A 25,603-nucleotide genomic window follows, 5' to 3' on the forward strand; every position below is an offset into this window, starting at 1 on the left:
TTATTATCATAAATATAGTAATTCGCTTTCGTAACTTTTCACTAGCCTTGCATTGTTCCTTATAGTCACCTAGTCTATGATAGGAAAGTTCATAAAGCTACATCAAAGTTGTTCATATAAAGGTATTGAACCAAAATTACACCCAGGAGAAATCAGATAGTCATGCAAAGTTAAATAATTAAACCGCTAGACCAGTCCTGTCTATTGCAATGGTAAACCATTTGTTCTGCCCCTTATAGGCCACCGTAGATTCCAATTTTGAACCCAGTATGAAGGTATTGCATAGCATGTACATGACAATTTATAATATGCTCATTACATTGTGTTTCAATAGCAGCACAAATGACAAGTCTGAAATAATAGGTAAATATGTCCTTCTTAGCCGCCATTTTGTAAAATGGCCGCCATTTTGGGCCAAGGAGAAATCTGGAATACCCCTACATCCAAATTTCACTGTAAGGGTATGCCCTAACTGTGTGCCAAGTTTCATGCTTGTATCATCAAAGGCACAATTCTACCACAATTCTTCACATATCTGCCGGACTATTGGTCACTATCATGTCCAAATATTAGCTTCCTAGCTCAAAAGGTGCCTGAGATATTGCCCAGGTGAGAAAGAAAATAAATCAATGATTAATAATGAAAATAAATAAATAATAATCATAGAATAATTAATTAATTCATCACTTGGCTAATGAATACCAAAAACCACCACCGTTTCATCCGAATCCGTAACTCAAATTTTTTTTTTAATGAAGTCATTAATCGAATAAATAAATAATTAATCGATTAATTGATTAACAAATCAAAATTAGCCTTTACAGCCAAATAACTTGGTCATTGTCATGTCCAAATATCAGCTTCCTAGCTCAAAAGGTGCCTGAGATATTTCCCAGAAGAGAAAGGAAATAAATAAGTTCTTAATTAATGGATAATAATTATTAAGTAATTGATCAATTAATTAATTAATCAAAAAATACCGTTTTTGCCAAAGCACTATTGTGCCGAAATTTCAGCTTCCTAGCTCAAAGGATGGCTGAGATATTGCCCGGACAAACAAGAAAACAAACGAGAAAACAAGAAAACAACTAACTGGAGTGAAAACTGAGTACTCCCTTTCAGCGTGCGTCATTACCGGGCCTCCTTTTGGTGCCCGGCGATGAGGTGATGCAGTGCCTGGAGATGGCAAAGGAAATGAGTGGTGTACGATATTTGCAAATGTTCTACAAATAAAACAGAAAAATCATGGGTTGGGACAGAACATGGAAAGGGTAGAGAGTGGTAATTTTTTGTTCGTATGCATACATAATCGTAATTTATTCGTATGTTCCTACAGGGAGTCAGTTAAGAGTTTGGCACGTAGGGCACACCATTTTCTTGGTTGTCCTGTGTGCCCGGGATGAAGTACCCTGTGCAGTTTAGGGCAGGAATTTTTGGAATTTGTTCAGGGTGCAGGGGTTACCTTGCCAAGTCTTTGTTGAAATACACCATGAGATCTTTAGCATCCACCAACTAATGCTGGTGGACTGGTCCCCAATTTAGCATCTATCCACTTTGTGATGCAACATTGTCTGTGAATCACCAATCTGATAGGTTATAATCACCTAGAGAATCAAACTCAGTCTAGGCAGCACAAAATGTAAATGCGATACTTCTGCACTATACTGCCGGGCAATTAAAAGTGGTCTTCAGGAAGTACTCGATTATCATCAATGATCTGAAAAACATTTGGTTCTGGATCTGTCTTGCCAAGCTGTATTATCTCAACGGAGTGCCAGCTTACAAAGTTTCCTTGCAGCATAATGAAATCCAAAATAAATGGCAATCACAGCTGAGGCAAAAAGAGACTGATGCTTTAAATTAGATTAGATTTGTAGATACCAATCTTGCATACATACAGTCACGTGAAAAAGTAAGTACACCCCATGTAAAGTTTTGACTTTTTCAACATATTTCAACATACAGCTATTTGATCTTCATTTCAACAATATTGATAGATAAAGGTGATATAATACAACAAATATCATCAAACATTTACATTTTGTAGTCCATTGTATAATTTAAATAAACATAAATGCAAATTTCGCATGTGGAAAAAGTAAGTACACCCTGACATTTATCACTACTTCAAATACCTAAAATTAGAATCAGGTGCACCAGCTCAGGTGCAAATGATTAGAACATCGTTAGAGAGGATTTTGGAGGAACCTGTCTTATTTAAACCTCAGACATTTCGTTTGGTTTGCTCTTTATTGTTGAAGTGTGCGGCACACCATGCTTAGATCAAAAGAGCTCTCTGAGGCCTTCAGAAAGAAGGTTATAGATGCCTACGAGTCTGGGAAGGGATTTAAAAAGATCTCCAAACAATTTGAAATCAATCATTCGACTGTCCGGAAGATCATCTACAAGTGGAGAAGATTCCAAACAACTGCCAACTTGTTCAGGCCAGGCTGCCCCAGCAAGTTCAGCCCAAGAGCAGACCGCAAGATGCTGAAAGAAGTCTCTAAGAACCCCAGAATGTCATCACGGGACCTACAGGTAGCTCTTGCCACTGTTGATGTCAAAGTGCACGAGTCTACCATTAGAAAGAGGCTGCACAAATTTGATCTACATGGGAGGTGTGCCAGGAGGAAACCTTTGCTGTCCAGAAAGAACATCAGGGCAAGACTAAAGTTTGCCAATGAACACCTCGGCAAAGACCAGCACTTCTGGAGCAATGTGCTCTGGACAGATGAGTCAAAGGTAGAGCTATTTGGCCACAGTACCAGAAGACATGTTTGGCAAAAACCAAAGACAGCATTTGACCACAAGAACCTGATACCAACTGTAAAGCATGGTGGTGGAAATATTATGGTTTGGGGCAGCTTTGCTGCATCAGGGCCTGGGCAGCTCACCATCATAGAATCCACTGTGAATTCTTCCTTGTACCAGAGGGTGCTTGAGGATAATGTGAGGCCATCTGTCGGAAAGTTGAAGCTCAACCGAAGGTGGACCTTGCAACATGACAATGACCCTAAACATACCAGTAAATCCACCAAGGAATGGCTGAAAAGAAAGAAATGGAGGGTTCTGGAATGGCCAAGTCAAAGCCCGGATCTAAATCCCATCGAGATGTTGTGGGGGGATTTGAAACGAGCTGTGCATGCAGGAAACCCCTCAAACATCGCACAGCTTAAAGAATTCTGCATGGAGGAGTGGGCAAAAATTTATCCCAGTCGATGTCAGAGACTGGTAGACAGTTATAAGAAACACCTACTTGAGGTTGTTTCTGCCAAAGGGGGCAATACCACCTATTAGAGCCAAGGGTGTACTTACTTTTTCCACATGTGAAATTTGCATTTATGTTTATTTAAATTATACAATGGACTACAAAATGTAAATGTTTCATTGTATTTGTTATATAATATCACCTTCATCTGTCAATATTGTTGAAATGAAGATCAAATAGCTGTATGTTGAAATATGTTGAAAAAGTCTCAACTTTACATGGGGTGTACTTACTTTTTCACGTGACTTGTAGGTAAGTTTGTGTCTGTGCTTGTCCCGCACATTCTACATGCCACACCTTCCTCCCTCTCTCCCAGCATCACAAGCACCGCCAATTGGCCAGGCCACACCTTTCCCTACAGCGGGCCAGGAATCACCACCATTTTTCTCTCTGCATAGTTATTTGGCTTCATAAGCCTCTGGTGTACATTTGAAGATGAAGAATACATTTTCTATCATTTAATAAAGGTATATTTTGATTGTAACACATGCGGAGGAAACAAGGTAATGCATGGCTTGTTCGGAGTGATCATAGGCAACAGTCTAAAATACACTGCCCAGTGAAGGTACGTTCTCATAATGCAAAGGAAAGAAAATGGTTGTCTTTAATAACAAATAAGACTTTTCGTTTGACTTTTCAAACTGTCTTTTCAAACTTTTCGACCATGGACATGCAATTCACATATTATGTGAAATATAACAAAAATCGGCTTGGAAGCGAAATGCCTGCGTACGTAATTAATTAGTCGGGAGGCCAGGGAAATTCCCGAGAGATATTGTTTTACTTATTTTACAAGTTATTATGTCCACATACACTTTGAAATGTACACGTTCACTTTAAAGTTGTATGAAATGTACACGTCAACTTTCGTACACTCAACATCACTTCTGAGTTTATGCACATTTTAAAAACGAAAACCGTGTTGAAAACTGAACAAGGTACGTTTTCATTTCAAGAAAATAGGTTTTATTAATATTTAAAGTCTTTAATTGAAAAACTGTCCTTTTGTCAGCGTTTTGTATGTACTTTCTGCTGTTGAGATGTCCAGGGTGTTCAGTTACCAAGCAGATAGCTAGCGCTTGCCAAGCCAGCTGTTCCTTATCAATGGTTTAGAATGGAGTGCTTGCTTGAGTGTTCTAGCCACTTGGTGAGCGCTCTACAAGAAACCTGTTAACTGAACAAACCCCACTGACCTCAGATTCATTACATGGCGACAAGGATAAACATCTAGACCGTGACTTCTTTTGGCCATCTCATTGAATGTGGGGTGCAGATTTCGACACAACATGTGGCAAATTAGAGGCCACGTCAAATTATTTATTTTTCCCAAACATGGGTAAAACACCTCCTTTACTGTCAGTGACACAAACTACATCAGAATACTGAGATATTCATTTATTGACGAGTAATGATAATGAAGTTTCAAATAATGCAACTTCAAACTCAGTGATTGTGGTGACACTCACTATACCCTCCCCTCCTAGCTCACTCACACCCTCCTCGCTCTCCACTCTCTTCGTATTCCTGTCAGCTAAGCAACGGGTGGGATTTGTTAGCGATGGGATGTATTTTGTGGGACACCTGCTCCCACCCTCTCCTCACTACCCCCCCCCCCCCCTCCCTCTCTTGGTATTCCCGTCAGCTAAGCGTATTTTGAGAGAGACTAGCAATACGGCTTCACGGGGTTCACACACATCTTTTTATGATGCTGCAGTGCCGAGTGAGCGATGTGGTAAGGTGAAGTGAATGACAACATATTACATACACAGTTCAGTCATCTGCACCACCCTGCACTACATATAGTGTTAGTTCACACACTGTCACTCTGCGAAACGCAACCAAAGATACTTCCTATTCTGCTTTTAAAGAAATGGTTGATGGATCAAAGTAAAAAGTTTAGTCCCAACATGCATGCGATGGGCCCCAGGTGTCATTGGTATAATAAATGGTCGATGGATCAAGGTACAAAGTTCAGGCTCCACATGCCTGTGGTAGGGTAGGCCCCGCATCGCCGTGTGGTACCTCGGTGCCATCCTGTCCACCCGCTGAATGTGCAATCCAATTTCATTATAATCTGATCTGCTCTGATATGCTCCCATCTCCTCTCTATTCCCCCTCCCTCTCACCCTTCTCTCTTTTCCTCCCTCCCTTTCCCCCCATCTTCTCTCCTCTTCCTCTCTCTTTCTCCCCCTCTCTCCCCCCATGTACTCTCCATCCTCCTCTCTCTCTCTTTCTTTCTCTCCCTCCCTCTGTCTCTTCTTTGCTCTCTATCCCTCCCCCTCTCTCTCCCACCTCCCTTTCTCTCTCCCCGTTCTTTCATAGTATTCCCATCAGTGAAGTGATGGGTGGTATTTGCTTGTGTATTGTCGTGTTCAGAGCGATCAACACCACCTCTGAACGGATCGACCGAACGTGCTTTAACTCCCACATACGGTGTCAATTAATGCGGCATTATGCTTGCGGGGAACTGAAGAGAAACCCGAGGCTCCTTAAAGCTTTTAGAAAACCAAACGGGTTTATTCCCGAACAAAACAAAACAAGGAGAAAATTAATTCGACAATAACTACGTGCACAAGAACTACGAATCTATGACACCACACACCCGGACTCAAGCACAAACAAGAAAAGGGACGAAACTGGGGGACAAATGGGACAGGGGAGGATAGGTGCGGAGCAGACAATGAGGAGGTGATTGGCAGGATGATGAGGAGATAGCAGGATGATGAACAGCCAAACAAGAACAGCAGGCACAGGGTGAAGGCAAGCAGGCAAGACAGCTTCCTTAAAGCTCTCCAAATTCCCTCAGAACTCTGTCATCGTCACAACACCCCCTTGTTCTCCTCTCAGAGCGCAACCCTTAAATACTCTATAGTGCTCTCCAAATCTCCTAAGAACCCTTTTCAGTCCCTCCCCAGAACTCTATCACAATCCCTTCCAGTTCTCTAGAGTTCTCCTCAGAAAGCCGTGATCCTCTCAGAACTGTTCCTGCCCCTCTGAGTGCACCAAACGGAGAGCTACTGGCTCCTCCCTCTGAGCCACGAGCATGACACAGTTATAAAACCCATCTTTCACCAGCCACACACAAATCAGCTGGACATACACAAAAAAACATCTTCTACGAGCCACGAGCCTGACCTGCTTCTACATTTGTGGCGCTGTGCTTAGCGTTTTCATGGCTTTCACAGCCAAGCAAGCTTTGCGGGATATCTGGTCATTACCTCCGCCACCAAAGGTGGATGGAGGTTATGTTTTCACTCTTGTCTGTTTCTCTGTTTGTCTGTCTGTTTGATTGGTTGTGAACAAAATATCTCTAAAAGTTGTGTTCAGATTCGGACGAAATTTGGCAGAGATGCAGCGTATGTGAGAAGACCCAAATGATTAGATTTTGGTGAAGATACGGATTCGGCGACTAGAAATTTAAAGTGATTCGTCACCATTGGGAGATAGGGCCAAAAATGATACATAGCAGGATATATCAAAAAGTTATGGATGGATTTGGACAAAACTTGTTGGACGGGTTGTGTGTGTGACAAGGAAGAATCGATTAGATTTTGGTGAAGATCTGCATATGGATTCGGATATGATCATTATTTAATTTTTTAAGTGATTCTTCACCATTGAGTGATATGGCCAACCAGATGGAGGTATGCTCTCTACTGAGTGCCGTTATAGTTCACACTGTGAATAGCTTCATGTCATATCCCGCCATTCACATGGTAAACATTGCTTCACGGGATGCTATGCGGGATATCTCTTCATTCACATGGTAAACATTGCTTCGCGGGATAGTCCATCACTCACACTGCGAACAGCTTCACGTGATATTCCACCAGCTAGCTGCATAACACGTCATCCCCGCGAGTTACTGTACAGAATGAAAACACTCCACCGTATATATTAGTGCAATTAGCTGCCTCCCTTTTCCCATGGATTCGTGGATTTTCATCAACATTCGCAGGATTTTCATCGACATTCACGGATTTGCCTCGACATTTGCGGATTTTGCCTCGCCATTCGTGGATTTTCGCGATTCCAGAACCAATCCCCCCTTTTTTCATTGAAACAATGCCCTGCCATTCACGGTTTCGCAACTTGCGGCACTTTCCAGGAACATATCCCCCGCGAATATCAGGGCCCAACAGTATATCAACATTGACAGCTATGTGTGCATTGCACCCACTGCACTGTCCTGCGATATGTTATATTATCATACACTCTCATGCGCTGTACTCCATTAAAACAGGGTCTCCCTTATTATCCTGCACTTTCATGCACTCATGCCCACACACATTCAGCCACATCTTCGATCTCTCCCGCAATCTAATGCACACTCAATTGTAAACCCCAAATATATCTGAATAAGACATCCATGAAGATTCAAAGAGACGAGTTAACAGGGTGGGGATTGGGAGGCAAGGAAGGGGGGTGGAGGGGGGGGGGGGGCAGAGAAAAGAGCAAGGAAACATAGCAATCTGTAAAAAGGGAAATGTTAAGATAATTAATGAGGATTCAAAGGTTATGGTAAGGGGATGGCCTGATATGGTGGTGTACTGCCAAGTTGAAGTCCTGAAGGGAGACTGGGGTTTGAAAAGACTGAAGAGAGGAAGAAAGGAGTGAAGTTGAGCAGTAGGCCTGGATTTTGTGAGTTTCACAAGTAGATCAGGGGTAGGTGGTGTTATGCAACAACTCGTTTGACCTGAAGGTTCCGGAGAGTGATGACCGTATGAAAAAGCAGGCCGGAGCAATACCTGAGGCGAGGCTGTAGAAAAATGGAGGCAAACAACTTGTGTGTATTGAAAGAGCACCAGGCCCCATCCTTCTTCTTCCTTGTTAGTGAGGCCAATGAGGTTGAGAACTTTGGATTCCACAGCATCCATGACAGAGAGGTTTGAAGCAAGGACACCAACGCATACGAGGGAGTAGTACTCCATTGAGCTGTTGCTGGTGAAAGCAAACTACGATTTAGGAAACAACAGAATCTGTTCAAGGAAAGAAGAGAAAACTGCCATTAAAATGTAATTTTATCTTCAGCGACCTTTCATCTCTCCTCTCTGTGCAATGCCCACCAGCTCGATAAAATGGAGGTTACAAAATTAATTTTGAACTGATCTATTTATGATACATAGCTATGCAAGTTGATTAGCATGTCTGTGGTGTAACATCATATCCCATGTGCCATTTTCCTTAATTGGAGATTAGGCGTTACAGAAGAGTTGTCATGACAAGTAATATACGTTGGGTGGGAGTCAGGGCAGGAATTTGCAAGATAGCAAGGCCGATAACGCACCTAATCTTTGCTAAACCTTAGCCTTAACTATCCCATAATGGCCTTCATTTTTTGCATAGGTGGCCAAACATAATTATACGGGTGAATTAAAGATGTACATTGCTATAGAAGAATTGTGTACAACGAACAATTATAATTATCAAGGCCTGCTGATTGTCCTGCATAATGTTAGAAGCAGCTGCTGTCTAGAACTTTTGGTTTTGGAGATGTTTATCTTGTTTGATATCAATGGTCGGAGTGTAAATGGCATGGACATGATCACAGTGTTTTGGTGGGGGAGGTTACACATGATGTTGTGTGTGTGTGTGTTCATTGAAAACCATGATGAAGTAATGATGAGTAAGTACTTGTCTCGTTTCCTTTCTGATTTAAACTTAGTGGTAGGAGGTGTTGCGTACTTTTCTGGAAATTATCTGGGAGTGATTTCACCCAGACTATGATATTAGTTCTCGCCAGCCTTGGCCTGGTTGGTGTGCCAGATGCTCACTTCCTGAACACAATCTCACTTCCTGTTTCTCATGATTTTTAAAGGACCATTTCACAAATGTTACAAATGCAGCTGTAATGTTGGGATTTCCTCCAGTTGATTTGTTGTTGTTTTTATCGGGGGTCAAACCCACCAAAAGCTCTGAAATCGATCTTGCTTTGAAGCCTATCATGACAATCTCATGTTACTAGGCCTCATGTCCAGTCCTGCCTAAGTAACTGTAATGGACATCACCTGGCAGGCAATGGGGAAGGACAAGAGAGTTTAGAGAGAGAGAGAAAGAAGAAGCTTGTGAGAAGGATTTGTCACATGGGATTTTGGAGAGCAGATGGTTGAACAAGGCTTCAGTCTAAACCTTTTCACACCAAAGACAGTTTGCTTTTCCTTTTGGTTGTGCTTTGTTTGAAATAAATGTAATATTTATCAATCAACGTAAATGTTTGTAATTTTTTAAATTTTATTTTGAAGTAACATCAAATACAATATCTTTATTCATCAATAACAATGCGGATGGGCCATCTTTATTCAAAAATAGCAATGCGGATAGGCCATTTTTGTTTTTTTAATACAGATATCAAGGGTCATGGAAGAGTGAAGCAATAAGAGGGATGAGGGACAATATACTAGGACAGAGTGATCGGGAACAAGGAGATATATGAAATATGAGTGAACAGGGTTAACGAGGTACGGGGGTTGAGATTAGATGGCAATGAGCAGCTGGATACTTTACAAAGATAAAGAGAAGAATGTAAATGGAAAAATTCAAGATTGTGATTTGACTTATATAGGAAGCTCAATCAGAGAAGGAAGACAATTAGAGCTACATTCAAAGTACACTGTCTCCACGCAAAATAAATAACATATCCTCCAGTGCCTTCGGCAAGTCGCCCGGTGATACCACCTTTCAGCACATGGAGACGCAATTGGGAGGGAGCGGTCTACAATAATTAATTGACTGATCGTGTAATTAAAATAAATATTCTTTGATCAATAATGATTAATTTAATAAAATAAATAAATAAATAGCATTAAAATAATAATCTTAAAATAATTAATTTCTTAATCAATTGGCTAATATCACACCTGAACCACCACTGTTTTATCCAAATCTGTAACTTATTGAAAATTAATAACCAAGCAATTAATTGAAAAATTAAATAATTAATAGATTAATTGATTCATTAATAAATCAAAAATACCCTTTACAGCCAAATCACTTGGTCACTGTCATGTCCAAATATATGCTTCCTTGCACACAAGGTGCCTGAAATATCACCCAGATGAGAAATAAAATATATAAGCACTTAATAAATCGATAATAATTAAGTAATTAATCAACTAATTGATTAATAAAAAAATAAAAAAATAGGGTTTTGCAAAAGCACCTGCTCACGGCTGTGCCCAAATTTCAGTTTCCTAGCTCAAAGGATGGCTGAGATATAGCCCAGACAAAGGCAAAATGCAAACTCGATGAAGCGAACTCTGAGGGCCTTTCAGTCACTCACCGCAGGCAGGTTGGTGGTCTTTCTGTCTTCTAGGTGGTCTTTCTGTTTTTTACCGACTCCTCTCTGGCCTAGCCCCCCCTCTCCCAGCCCTGTTTGTGCTCTGTCCCTCAAATACTCCTACAGGTCGCACAAGATCTGCCAGAAACCCTCTTCTGGTGTAACTGCCAAAATCAAGACTCTCTGCTCACCTTCACTCTTTCATGCCTCTTTTCTCCCGCATCTGGAACAAACTCCCTCACGCTCTTCAATCCCACTCCTCCCTCCAGGTCTTCAAAGCAGCTGTTCACCACCATCTCTTAACTTCCCCCATCCAAAACTTTGATCTTTTCTACCCCCGTCAATTCACCCCAGATACACTTTCCTGAAATACCGACTTCTTTCCTAGAAGTCCTAGCAGTGTCCATGTGGTTTTTTTTTTACCTCTCCCACCCCCACCCCCCTTCCCACACCTCCTTCCCCCAACCCCTCTCCCTCCCACAGATCTCCTGATGTCCCTGCTCTCAAATGTTGCACTTGTGTGCTTCCCCCTCTCTCCCCATCTTGTCTCCCGCTCCCTTTATTATACAGTCACGTGAAAAAGTAAGTACACCCCATGTAAAGTTTTGACTTTTTCAACATATTTCAACATACAGCTATTTGATCTTCATTTCAACAATATTGATAGATAAAGGTGATATAATATAACAAATATCATGAAACATTTACATTTTGTAGTCCATTGTATAATTTAAATAAACATAAATGCAAATTTCGCATGTGGAAAAAGTAAGTACACCCTTGGCTCTCATCGGTGGTATTGCCCCCTTTAGCAGAAACAACCTCAAGTAGGCGTTTCTTATAACTGTCTCCCACTCTGACATCGACTGGGCGAAATTTTTGCCCACACCTCCATGCAGAATTATTTCAGCTGTGCAATGTTTGAGGGGTTTCTTGCATGCACAGCTCGTTTCAAATCCCCCCACAACATCCTGATGGGATTTAGATCCGGGCTTTGACTCGGCCATTCCAGAACCCTCCATTTCTTTCTTTTCAGCCATTCCTTGGTGGATTTACTGGTATGTTTATGGTCATTGTCATGTTGCAAGGTCCACCTTCGGTTGAGCTTCAACTTTCTGACAGATGGCCTCACATTATCCTGAAGCACCCTCTGGTACAATGAATAATTATTCATAGTGGATTATATGATGGTGAGCTTCCCAGGCCCTGATGCAGCAAAGCTGCCCCAAACCATAATATTTCCACCACCATGCTTTATAGTTGGTATCAGGTTCTTGTGGTCAAATGCTGTCTTTGTTTTTCACCAAACATGTCTTCTGGTGCTGTGGCCAAATAGCTCTACCTTTGACTCATCTGTCCAGAGCACATTGTTCCAGAAGTGCTGGTCTTTGCCGAGGTGTTCATTGGCAAACTTTAGTCTTGTCCTGATGTTCATTCTGGACAGCAAAGGTTTACTCCTGGCACACCTCCCATGTAAATCAAATTTGTGCAGCCTCTTTCTAATGGTAGACTCATACACTTTGACATCAACAGTGGCAAGAGCTACCTGTAGGTCCTGTGATGACATTCTGGGGTTCTTAGAGTCTTCTCTCAGCATCTTGCGGTCTGCTCTCGGGCTGAACTTGCTGGGGCGGCCTGGCCTGAACAAGTTGGCAGTTGTTTGGAATCTTCTCCATTTGTCGATGATCTTCCGGACAGTCGAATGATTGTTTTCAAATTGTTTGGAGATCTTTTTAAATTCCCTCCGAGACTCGTAGGCATCTATAACCTTCTTTCTGAAGGCCTCAGAGAGCTCTTTTGATCTATGCATGGTGACGCCGCACACTTCAACAACAAAGAGCAAACCAAACTAAATGTCTGAGGTTTAAATAAGACAGGTTCCTCCAAGATCCTCTCTAACAATGTTCTAATCATTTGCACCTGAGCTGGTGCACCTGATTCTAATTTTAGGTATTTGAAGTAGTGACAAATGTAGGGGTGTACTTACTTTTTTCACCTGCGAAATTTGCATTTATGTTTATTTAAATTATACAATGGACTACAAAATGTAAATGTTTCATGATATTTGTTATATTATATCACCTTTATTTGTCAATATTGTTGAAATGAAGATCAAATAGCTGTATGTTCAAATATGTTGAAAAAGTCAAAACTTTACATGGGGTGTACTTACTTTTTCACGTGACTATGTCTTATGTGTCCATTTGTTTTTTTTGTCATTAATGTTAGCTCTTACATGAGCCTCGATCTTGTATACAAAATAATAAAATAATAATAAACAAGAAAACAAATGCACAAACAAACAAGAAAACCAACAAACAAACAAGAAAACCAACAAGAAACAAACAAGAAAACAAACGGAGTGAAAACTGAGGACTCCCTTTCAGCGGGATGATGACGACATGCATCGCCTGGAGATGGAATAGGAAAGGAGTGGTGTACAAAAAAAAAGGTTACAATTGAGTAAAGATGAATGGAAATCTTAGAGTTATAGAGGTTGACAATAAGTGAGTTAAATCAACGTGGGCAACCTGTTACGGTTGTAGATTGTTTAGAGGAATGCCAGTGGGAATGCAAGGCCAGGTTTGAGGCAAGAAAATATTTGGAGATTATTGACATGTTTGCAGTGAGGGAGATATACATCCTGTTATTGGGGCCCCTCATGGGAGTTTTCATTGCTTTAAAATTGAGTGTAAAGGAAGGGGCATCTACACACACAGGGAGAGCAGAGAGAAGGAAGATAAATGTATGTGACTGGAGGTTTGTAGGGGTCTCAGTCCCAGACCCCAGCAGGAGACATATTCCATGGGCTTTCAAATAAAAGTCTGATAAGATATACAGTATAGAGCTGAGGAATGTAGGGGAAATATTTGCTACAAATCAAAAAATGACTCATTATATATATTTGGAGGTACATGGTCAGCCCATGATGAATGGTGGCCTATAATGAGATCAATAAGTTCCATTGGATGTTCGGTGGATTTGGACGATCTTTGTGGACAGGTTTGGGGTGTGACGAGGAAGAATTGGTTCGATTGTGGTGAAGATTCAGATCCGAATCCTGATACGAGAATTTTTAAGTGATTCTTCACCATTGAGAGATAGTGCAAAAATTTAAATAGTTACCACAATATCTTAAAATTTGGGGGAAAAAAGTAGTTGACGGATTATGACAAAACTTGGTGGATGAGTTAGGTAGGTGGCAAGAACAAGCCGATTAGATTTTGGTGTTGTTGTTGTCCAGGATGGTGCCACCGCCTTCACAAAGTCAGGGCCATGAGAGAGTTAGAGAGTTAGAGAGAGAGAGAGAGAGTTAAGAGACAAGAGGAAAAGGGCCGGTCTATGGGGACCGATCGGCTATCTAACTGTGACTGCACTGCCCTGACAAATCCGGGCAGCAGGAAAGAATGGGGAAGATTTGGTCGCCGTCTTGCATTGGGGGGGGGGGGGGTACAACCACCGCAAAGAGGCATCCCCGATAGTGTTGATCCGGATGCAGATCCGGCCTATCACTGTTCTGCCTGGCGGAGGTATGCTCTCTACCAAATGTTGCTCTAGTTAGTTGTGTTTTTATTGTGGTATTTCTTCGTAAGAGTGAGACATGGTGGATCCCTATTTTAGAGACAGCATGTTCATTTTAATGACAGAACATGGTAATATTTCCTTTGTTTCTGCATCACAGGTACGGATGTGGATGTGAGTTCTGGCTGTCCTTGTGTGCTTCCAGATAGGGTTTCATGAGCCTCTCTTTTCTGAGGTGCTGCGGGGAGAGGGCATTCGATGTGAAAATTGCCTTCTGCCAGGTGAGACCCTCACTTATTATGATGTCAAAGTGGATCTATGAGGCATGCCAAGACAAATGACTAAGCAAATTTGTTAATGTTACTCTCTGCAGTCCCGGTGATTCTCAGCATAGTATGAAGCAGAAGTTAAACTTAAGGTGATGATAACATCACATTTCTTGGCTGATTCGAATAAAAGTTTCCAAAACATAATCTTCATTCGTATTGAACGCAAGTCTGTGCGGTGGTATCATTGGCCGAGGGTGCGGCTGTGCTGCCGATGCAATGCACTCTGTAGGGCAAGGACTTGGAATTTGGCTATTGTGCTGGCAACAGTTCACCTACTCTTCATCAAGGACACTGTGGGATTTTTAACAGCCACCCACTAATGCCGGTAGATGAAACGCATAGTTGTAACATACATCTGTGGGACAGCCCACACATTGATGAATCACCCCTACCTGTGAAACATGACAGTTTATACCTGGGCTGAGATTCACACCCAGGCTATACAGCTGAGAGGTGAGTCTTTGTACCTTGGGCAACTTTTCAAACTCATTCTTGGTGGGAAGATTTAAGAAAAAGACTTTGCCACACTCAAACTAATCATCCATTCCAGGCTTTGTGGACTGAACTGGATGTGTCTCTAATTGGAAGACACTTCACAATGAGCAGATTTGCTTATGAGGCGCAGTTCTACAGCACAGAAGTTGGGGATTCAACCTTTACGGTCCTAAAACGTTACCAGAACCTACGGCCTATTGGCTCAGGAGCTCAAGGTATCGTGTGGTGAGTCAATTTCCTGGCACACCTTCTTCCCTGATGGTACATGGCTTTTTTTCTGTTCACTCTCTAACAATGGACCCCTTTTTCCCCCATCATATGATAACACTTCCCAAATGAAGTGTGGATTTAATTGTTTTCTCCTGCCCATTGAACATCGCCCACATAGCGCAAAGCGGGGTAAAAGCAATTGGTTCACCCTGTCTGTCCATCAGTCTATTTATACGTTTGAGAAACTACTGTATGTAATTTAAATTGAATTTTATATTTTGAACACTTTAGAATATGAATCAGAATAAAAATCTGTCGCAGTAACATAGCTCTGGATTTGGCAAGCCTGTACGGATTCTCGTCTTGAGCGCGCATGTGCACTCGTGCTAAAGCAATTTCCGTTTGGCAGTAAAACAAAATTTAAAATAATTCCAAACAGGAAAGTTACTGTTTTTATGGATGTCATAAAGACACAAACAACAGGCATGGAGAACTAATTTAACGTTTTTTCTGATGTGGAATGTTTTAAATAAGGTGGTGTAAAAGACGGTGCATCAACGGCAGTAAACATTCGAATAAATGTTTTGTTTTTGTTTTTCTTCTTTTGAAATGTTTGAAATGTTTGTTTGAAAAAAATAAGCCTTTGAAATGTTTATTTTATTTCAATTGACTTACATATTTTAACATTGTAGAACACAAATCGCTTCATTTGCACTTCCAAAAACCTTCAGCTTAGCAGTACTTGGGCAACATTTGATGTCATCTCGACCAATCTAATTTGCCACGTGCTCTGAGAGTAACAATGAGACTCAGCAAAAAATGGCCACGCCTAGAGATGCAACTACAGAGCTAACTTCGTCCAAAATATTTGTTTGTTTAATGCATCTTTTTTCTCAAAGATTGTTCCAAAATCATCAGTTTCTCTGAGAAAGGTTGGCAGAGGCTCAGCTCTTGACTGTTCCGTTTGACTCATCATATGGTTGCCATTGCATATTTTATTCAAATTTTATGAACAAAGCTAATATAGATTGTGCTTGGAAATGCAAAGCAAGAGCTTAAAAGATCCTTGTCATGTCCTTTTTCTCAAGACTGTGTGGGGTAAGGTGTTCAATGAACTCTAGTTGTTTTAGGAGTAATCATTTTAATCATAAATTATGTAAAACTAGTGAGGTATCAGTGCTATGTACAGGTGAGAGCCCGAAATCTCGAAAAAAAACGCTTTGAGAATTTTAATGAAAACTCTTACCCACTTTAGGATACGTGCAGAGACCCCAAAAGCTGCTTAGAAATTTTTGTGGGGCTGGCCCCAAAACTGTGGGAGTAGTACTGTGTAAAATCAATGTACCCTTAATGATGATGAGGAAGCTGATAACAATGTTGATGGTGAACCAATGAATTTTTCCAGATGTGGTAAATGGCAAAACTACTAATGCCAAACTCGTGAATGAGTTTACATGCGGAGAGCGAGCAATTTCATATGGGTGGAAACTCAAAATCAAAATTGTATTGAGAAATTTATAAAACCTGCCACCCACCTTAGGATGGATAAAAAGGGGCCTCGTTTGGGTGGAAACTCAAAATCACAATTGTATTAAGATATTACTGAACCAGCAAATGTTTACACATGCAGTAAATGGCGAAACTGTGAATTTCGAACCCATGAATGTGTTTACATGCAGACAGAAAGCAGTTTTGTACAGATGTAAACTCAAAATCAAAATTGCATTGAGAAATTTATGAAACCTCCCACACAATTTAGGACACCCATTGGGATCCTATAAGGTTCCACAGAAAGTTTGGCAGCGCTAGCCCCAAAATTGAGGGGGTAGTTCAGGGACGGACAGACAGACGGACAGCTTTATTATATAGACAATGGTTTTCAATTAACTTTTTTAAAGTGTGTCTAAGACTCAAAGAGGAGCTCATAAATTCACCATGTGATGGGCAAGCACAATATGAGACATCTGTGTACTATTACATAAATTGTGAGGCCATTAATAGACAAGTCAGCACAAACTAGGTTAGGGGATATATAGTCAGGTTCACTATGTTTTTTTCGTTCAAAATCATGGTAGATTAGCAAACCTATACATTTTTGGAAACGTTATTACATGGAAAATCTGAAAATCAATGTTTACATTTGCCAATTCCGACCAATTCGATTCGACCAATTCGACCAAACGACCAATTCCATTCGACCAATTCGACCATTCGACCATTCGACCAATCGCTTCGATCGACCATTCGACCATTCGATCGATTCGATTCGATTCGATTCAGCGAATTCGATTCGATCGACCATTCGACCAATTCGATTTGCCAATCAATTTGACCGACCTTTGCTTGTGTGGAACGGACTGTGAAAACGATATGGACTATATTGTCGGATACGACACACAGGACAGTGATGACGAACTCTAAATGGAATATTCTGTAATCGTGTATGTTTGATGCCATTGACTGCCTGTGTATATTTTGTCATTGACTGCCTGTGTAGATGTGAAGTTATACTGACTGCATGTGTATATATGATTTTGCTGACTGCCTGTGTATGTTTGGTGATATGAATTATTGTGACACATTTTGATGTTATTAACTGCCTGTACAAAATGATAACATGTATTTGATTATGCATTCGTGCAAAATGATAACGTAACCTTTGATTCGTGTCTTACCATTCCCCATAGCACTAATTTGATACTTTCATTGGATTCCTTGTCCCTGAAAATATAGGTTTAGTATATTTTAAAAAGTTTTTAGGGTAATTAGAGGCAGAAATAGAACAAAATATGTATTTTACAGTGGCCATTTTGAAAATCCCAAATGGCCGCCATACAGGTATCTCTCCAAATGTAAACATTGATTTTTAGTTTCCTTATGCTATAACCTTTCCAAAAATGTATAGGTTTGCTAATCTACCATGATTTTTAACGAAATATAATTTATTGACAGAGTGAACCTGACTAATATATAAATACATATATATATATATATATATATGTATATATATATATATATATATATATATATATATATATATATATATATATGTATATATATATATATGTATATATATATATATATATATATATATATATATATATATATATATATATATGTATATATATATATGTATATATATATATATATATATATATATATATATATATATATATATATATATATCGACTTCCGGGTTCGGTTGCGAGAGGACGCTGGCGTTGCATATTCGCCGCTTCTCCGACTGGATGGATGTACAGGGTCTGCTTCTACCTTTCTGACCTGACATCTCACACCTGTCCTGCCTTTTCACACCCGCACGTGCCGCGTGTTCTCCGGCTGGATAACGGAATCTGCTTTTGATGGTACGGAATACGGAATTCGAAAGGCCCGCTCCCGTTGATTGTGGCCGTGGCCTTGTTTGCCGGTGGCCTTGTGGCCTTGTTTGCCGCTGTGGTCTTGATTAGCGGCTGCAGTCGTTTGCCGCTGTGGTCTTGATTAGCGGCTGCAGTCGTTTGCCGCTGCGTTTGCCGCTGCGTTTGCCGCTTTGCCTCCTCGACCTTGGCCTCGTACTCGTCCCTTCGCTCCTGCCTGGCATGGCTCTGAAGTACTCCGCCGCAAGGCTTCTTCTGCTCAATACCCGCTCCACCCCATCATGCATCTCTGCCATCAAATCAAATGGACTCCTCCGACGACCCAGGTACATTCACCGTGGCTCCGGTCGCAAGTTTGTTTATTTGCAATCAGGTCACTCCATCCCCGTCCTCTGGTCGGCTCAGCGCACTCTCACTCTTCGTCCCAGCGCACCTGGTCACAGCAACCCACACGATCGCACCTCTTGCCTACGAACCCTGGCTAAATCACCTGAATTCATCCCTGCTGTTCAAAACAACATCAAGCTCACCCTGTTCAACACCCGGTCCCTCAACAATAAATGCCTCATCCTGAACGAATACATCCTGGATAACAAACTGGACTTTCTCTGTCTCACCGAAACCTGGCAACAACCTCTGGACTACTACACACTCAACCTCACCACACCCAATGGATATTCCTACGTCAATAAACCACGCTCGGAGGGCCGAGGTGGTGGAATTGCCGTTATCCACCGTCAAGACATCAAGACCAACCTCATCTCCATCTCATCTGCTCCATCATTTGAACACCTGGCTTTAAAACTCTCTGGTCACACGCAGTCAGTCATGGCTGTCGTCTACCGCCCTCCCAAACCACACCCATCATTCCTGTCTGACTTCTCCTACTTTCTGACCCAGCTATGTTCCCTCTCCCCCTCAATCCTCCTCCTTGGTGATTTCAATATCCACATGGACTCCACTGACTCCACAATAACCACTGACTTCACTGATTTACTCACCTGCTTTAACCTCACTCAACATGTCGACTTTCCTACCCATATCCGTGGTCACATTTTGGACCTTGTCTGCTCCACTGGATTAAATTTGCACCATCTCTATGGCTCCGACCTCACCCTCTCTGACCACTTAGCCATCACTCTGACCATCAACATCCCCGCCCCAACACCAAGGCATTATCGCACAATCAACTTCCGTAAGCTAAACGCTCTTTCACCTACCTCATTCTCATCCACCCTCTCTGAAAAAATGTCCACTTCTCCCTTCATTGACCTCCACACCCCTTCCGACCTCACTGACTACTACAACCACACTCTCTCCTCCTGCCTTGACCAGCTTGCGCCTGTAAAAACCAAAACAGTTTCTTTCACCCATTCTGCTCCCTGGTTTACCCCTGAACTCCACCTGATGAAAACTCGTGCTCGCCAACTTGAAAGACTCCGCAATAAAACGGGTCTCACAGTTCACTCCCAAGCCTACAAGGACCACATACAACACTACAAAGATGCCCTCTCCCGCGCCCGCTCTGCCTACTACTCTCAAATTATCCACTCTGGCTCCGGAAACCCAAAAGCACTCTTCTCGACAATAAACAAACTCCTCCGCCCCCTGAACACCACCACCCAGTCATTCACAGTAGACAACTGCATCTCCTTCCTCTCTTTCTTCCAACGCAAAATTGACAACATCTACAACAGCTTGACCACCGCCGCACCCGCTCCCCCTCCAACCACCTGCCCCCCCTTGTCCTGCCATCCCCTGTCTCGGTTCTCCCCAATCTCTCCTACTGACCTCTCTGAACTCCTCATAGGAATGAAAACTGCCACCTGCACTCTTGACCCCATCCCCTCCAGCTTTGTCAAAGCCTCCCTCCCTGCTCTCTCTCCACTTATCATTGCAACAATAAACTCCTCCCTGTCTACAGGCATCGTCCCACCTTCCCTCAAAATTGCTGCTGTTACCCCCATTCTAAAAAAACCTGGTCTAAACCCTGACACCCTAAACAACTTCAGACCCATCTCCAACCTACCCTTTCTGTCAAAAGTTTTGGAACGCGCTGTAGCCACTCAACTCAAACATCATCTCTCTGCCAATAACTTGTATGAAACATTCCAATCCGGATTCCGCTCCAACCACAGTACTGAAACTGCTCTCCTCAAAATCACCAACGACCTTCTCCTCTCCTCTGACGCTGGCAACCTCAACATTCTCGTCCTCCTCGACCTCAGCGCTGCCTTTGACACCATCGATCACACTATCCTCCTCACCCGACTTGAATCCACCTTTAACGTCACCGGCACTGCCCTCTCTTGGATTAAATCATACCTCTCTGACAGATGCCAGTTCATCTCCATCAATAACTGCAAATCCCCCACTGCTCCCCTCCCCCAAGGTGTCCCCCAAGGTTCAGTTCTTGGCCCCCTCCTCTTCATCCTTTACCTGTCCCCGCTCGGTCACTTAATCCGCCGCCATGGTCTCCAATTCCACTGCTTCGCCGATGACATCCAGCTTTTCATCTCCACCAAGTCCGTCTCCACCGACACCCACTCTATCCTGACAAACTGCATCACTGAAATAAAATCCTGGCTTCAAATCAACTTCCTCAAGCTTAACTGTGATAAATCTGAAATAATCATCATTGGCCCAAAAACGCTCACAAAATCCACCCATAACTTTGCCCTCAACATCGACGGTATCCCAGTATCCACCTCCCCTCACATCCGGAATCTTGGCGTCATCTTTGACCAAACCCTTTCCTTCGACAAATACACTAAACAGATCACAAAGTCAGCCTTCTTTCACCTGAAAAACATTGCCCGTCTCCGCTCATCCCTCTCCTCCACGGCTGCAGAAACCCTCATCCACGCCTTCATCACCTCCCGTCTGGACTACTGCAATAGCCTCCTCTATGGTTCACCCTCAAAAATCACCAATAAACTCCAATACATTCAGAACTCCGCTGCCCGTCTACTCACTCATTCCCGGACCCGTGACCACATCACCCCCGTCCTTTACAAGCTTCACTGGCTCCCCATCCCCCAGAGAATCCAGTACAAAATCCTCCTCTTGACATACAAAGCCCTCCATAACCTGGCCCCATCCTACCTGGCTGACCTCCTCTCCAGACACACTCCCACCCGCAACCTCCGCTCTGCTGGTACCAACCTCCTGACCCCCTCCATCCGGACCAAATTCAGATCCTGGGGGGACAGGGCCTTCTCCATCGCTGCTCCCACCCTCTGGAACTCACTACCTCACACCATCAGAGACTCCTCCTCACTCACCACATTCAAAACATCACTAAAGACCCACCTGTTCAACGCTGCATTCAACATTCAACCCACAGCATTTAACCCCTGACTATCTCTTCTCCTTCTCCCTCCTTTTGCTTTAAATATTTCCCTATTGATTCTTGTCTTGTCTTTTTGATTCTTGTCTTATATATATGCCGTATATCGCTGCTGTTTGTTTTCTTGATTCTTGTCTTTTTGCAATTGTTGTTTTCATGTATTGTTATGCATTATGTTTTCCACTCTGTCAAAGCGCCTTTGGGCTTCTGGAAAAGCGCTATACAAAATAAATGAATTATTATTATTATTATATATATATATATATACTGTATATATATATATATATTATATATATATATATATATATATATATATATATATATATTTATATATGTATGTATGTATGTATGTATGTATGTATGTATATATATATATATATATATATATATATATATATATATATATATATATATATATATATATATATATATATATGTATTTATATATTAAAAAAGGAGATCTAAACATTATGAGCTATGTTAAACAGACAAACTGGTGAATAAGTTTTGTCAATGTGCATGTTTTGTTCAGACAAGAACATCATAAAGTATAACTAGAAGACTACTCGGTAGAGCTCATGGCTCCACCAGGCTGAACAGTTTACGTTTTGTATCCCACTGAAAGCACAGATCTGCATCCGATCCTAAATAAAAATCGAATTGCCTTGTTCTTGTCACCTACTCAACTCATCCACCAAGTTTTGTCATACCCCTTCCATAACCTTTTGAGATTTTGTGCTATATACAGACTTGGCATTTAATATGGAATATATTTTTTTTCTTGACTTGGGTTTACTTTCTGAACTCGGTATATCAATCTGGTGAGTTTCTTTTACGCTTCGGTGATTTCTTTGTTGAAAGAACCATGTCACTGATTGTCTGTCGCAGCAAGAAGTCAACAACAGGATTATATCACAGGTGGCGTGACAAAATGTACGGACAGGTACATTTGACGATTGGCTTCACAATCGGGTATATAAGGGTTGTTGCGTTCTGTATTAGTGGAAAACAACTGCTGCACGTCTACAAAAGTTATTGCCGCTTCCCCTGGAGATGGTCCGTCAACTCGACAATGCTGTTTGTCATTTAGTGGTGGCTTTACGAAATTCCGGCATGAAACAGCGTGCTATTGCTCGGCAGTATGGCATCACTCAAGGTCAGGTGTCAAAGATCCTGAAACGAAATGCTCAGAGGGGTGTCCCTACTCCAATACCGAGGTCAGGACGTCCCCGAAGAACCACAAGGAGGGATGACCGCCAGCTGCACCCGTTAGTCTGCAATGGCCGTACCAAGTCAGCTAATCGGCTTAGGGCTGAGTGGCAGCAGCTGACAAATGTGCCTGTATCCAGAAGGCTAGTCAACCAACGACTGGTTCAATCAGGCTATCGTGCCAGGCGTCCCCAGAGAAAGCCACGTCTGACCAGACAACACCGCCAGCGCCGATTGCAGTGGCCAGGGAGCACCGCCAATGGCAGCCAGGACACTGGAATCACGTGATCTTCAGTGACAAGTCTAGATTTCTGGTCTATCGTCAATATGGCCGCGTCCGAGTGCACAGACAAGTGCATGAAGCCTACAGCGAAGATTGTATAGTGCCAAGAGTCCAAGCTGGAGGTGGTGGGGTGACCGTTTGGGCTGCTTTTCATGCAGGGGGCAAAACTGACCTGGTTGTTCTGAATGGAAACCTGAACCAGTTCAAGCACAGGGCCATTCTGGAAGAAACATTGCTTCCATTTGTTCGTGCAGCCTTTCGAGGAAACTTTGTCTTCCAAGATGACAATGCACGGCCTTGCCGTGCTCGCATGATCCAACACTTTCTTGCTGACCGTGGTGTAGAGCATATGGAGTGGCCTGCCATGTCCCGGATATGAATCCGATAGAGAACTTGTGGGCAGAATTAACGCGTCAAATCGACAACTGGGACCAGCAGCCTGCCTCTGTGCATGAATTGCAGCAGGCTATTGTCACTGCATGGCAAGCGATTCCTGTCCAAACCTTGGCAAATCTCGTGAACAGCATGCCTCAACGTGTACGTGCTCTCCGGAATGCTCGTGGGGGTTACACGAAGTACTGAACTGTAATTTTACTGTCCGTAATCGCAGTCGTAATTTAACTTTTGTTTTTGTTAAAAAAAATTTTTGGCTAATGTGCAAAATAAAGAGATACTTCTGGAAAACGCACAGAAGTTTAACACAGTAAAATTGAGTTCACCGTGAATTAAAAAAGTTTAACACCGTGAATTGAGTTCGATATCAGTTTACATCACTTTCAAGGATCAATTTATTTGCTTCGAAATGTCAAATAGTGGTTTTTGTTTCTTTTAAAGGTCACATTAACAAAATCTAGAATAATTTCAACATAATTCCAATGAACTTTTGGTTCTAAGTCATCTTGAAAAGTAAGTTCACCCCCACAAAAAAAATATTCCATATTAAATGCCAAGTCTGTATGTTGCTTTTGGCGTTATCTCTCAATGCTAAAGAATTACTAAAAAATTTATTGGATCCGGATCTGAATCCTCAGCAAAATCTAATCAATTCATCCTTGTCACACACTTAACCTCGCCACCAAGTTTCGTCTGAATCTGTCTGGAACTGTCTGAGATATTCTGCTCACAGGCAAAAAGCCAGACAAACAAGACATATGTTGTTCATATCATGATACTTGCAGAGTCCAAAAAAAAAAAACCCGCAAATAATTGGAGGTTGAATGTAATGCCCAAATATGAAATCCTCTTCAAATTTAAAGTCAATCGGACGAAAATTGACAATTTTAGAAATTTGGACTATGTTGCCCTTTTGACCTTTGGACCTCGAGAATAATGGATGGTTCAATTCCATGACATGATATGCACATCCTCTTCAAATTTCAAGTCAATTGGATGAAAATTGACTTTTAAAAGATGAAATTTTTTAGAAATCTGGTCTATGTTAATTTTTTGGCCGACTTCGACCTCAAAATAATGGTTGGTCAAATTCAGTGATCTGATATGCAAATACTCCTCAAATTTCAGGTCAATCAGGTGAAAATTGAGAATTTTAGAAATATCACCTGAGTTGTTGACCTTTGGCCTATGTTGACCTTTTGACCTTTAGACCTCAAAAATAATGGGTGGTTGAATTCAGTGACCTGATATGTAAATCCTCTTCAAATTTCAAATCAATTGGACAAAAATTGACAATTTCAGAAATCTGGCCTATGTTGACCTTTTGGCCGATGTTGACATTAAAACAACGAGTGTTCAAATTTAGTGACCTGATATGCAAATACCCTTCAAATTTCAGGTCAATCATATGAAAATTGAGGATTTTAGAAATACCACATGTGTTGTTGCCCTTTGGCCTGTGTTGAAATTTTTGGCCTAAGTTGACATTTTGACCTGTTAAATTCAAAATCAATGGACCTCTTGCTTATGACCAACTCTAGCATTTGGTGAGGTTTCATGAAAATTGGTTTGAAATTGTAACCTGTAGGCGATTGGCATACAGACAGGCAAACAAACAGACAGACAGACAGACAAATAGACAGACAGACACACATACAGACAGACAGACAAAATAACACACACGACCAACAAACATGGGTGAATACATAACGTCTGTCCACCTTCAGTTCCTGAAGTAATAAGCAAGAGGCATTTGCATAGAAATTTCAATATCAGGATAAAAGATGTTATATGGCCGATTGAGAACTCTCCAAGGACGACACCAACTGCTTACTTTGGGTGGTGGTGGCTAAGGTGGTTGGCTTGAGATCTCAGGGTCCCGAGTTCAAGTCCCT

General features: G+C 41.8%; 1 protein-coding gene across 1 annotated transcript in view; it reads left to right on the forward strand.

Moving 5' to 3' along the window:
- LOC144889209 (mitogen-activated protein kinase 10-like) overlaps positions 1 to 25,603 on the forward strand; it is a gene marked incomplete at its 3' end in the record, with an annotated part of 62,574 nt that overhangs the window by 8,595 nt on the left and 28,376 nt on the right. Inside the window, exons 2-3 of the mRNA XM_078769231.1 lie at positions 14,227 to 14,347; positions 14,946 to 15,115. Of these exons, the coding sequence (XP_078625357.1) occupies positions 14,282 to 14,347; positions 14,946 to 15,115 (236 nt within the window). The remainder of the gene's footprint in view (positions 1 to 14,226; positions 14,348 to 14,945; positions 15,116 to 25,603) is intronic.

This window comes from Myxine glutinosa, unplaced genomic scaffold, assembly GCF_964187855.1.
Source record: "Myxine glutinosa unplaced genomic scaffold, kmMyxGlut1.1 SCAFFOLD_1731, whole genome shotgun sequence".
Lineage (NCBI taxonomy): Eukaryota > Metazoa > Chordata > Myxini > Myxiniformes > Myxinidae > Myxine > Myxine glutinosa.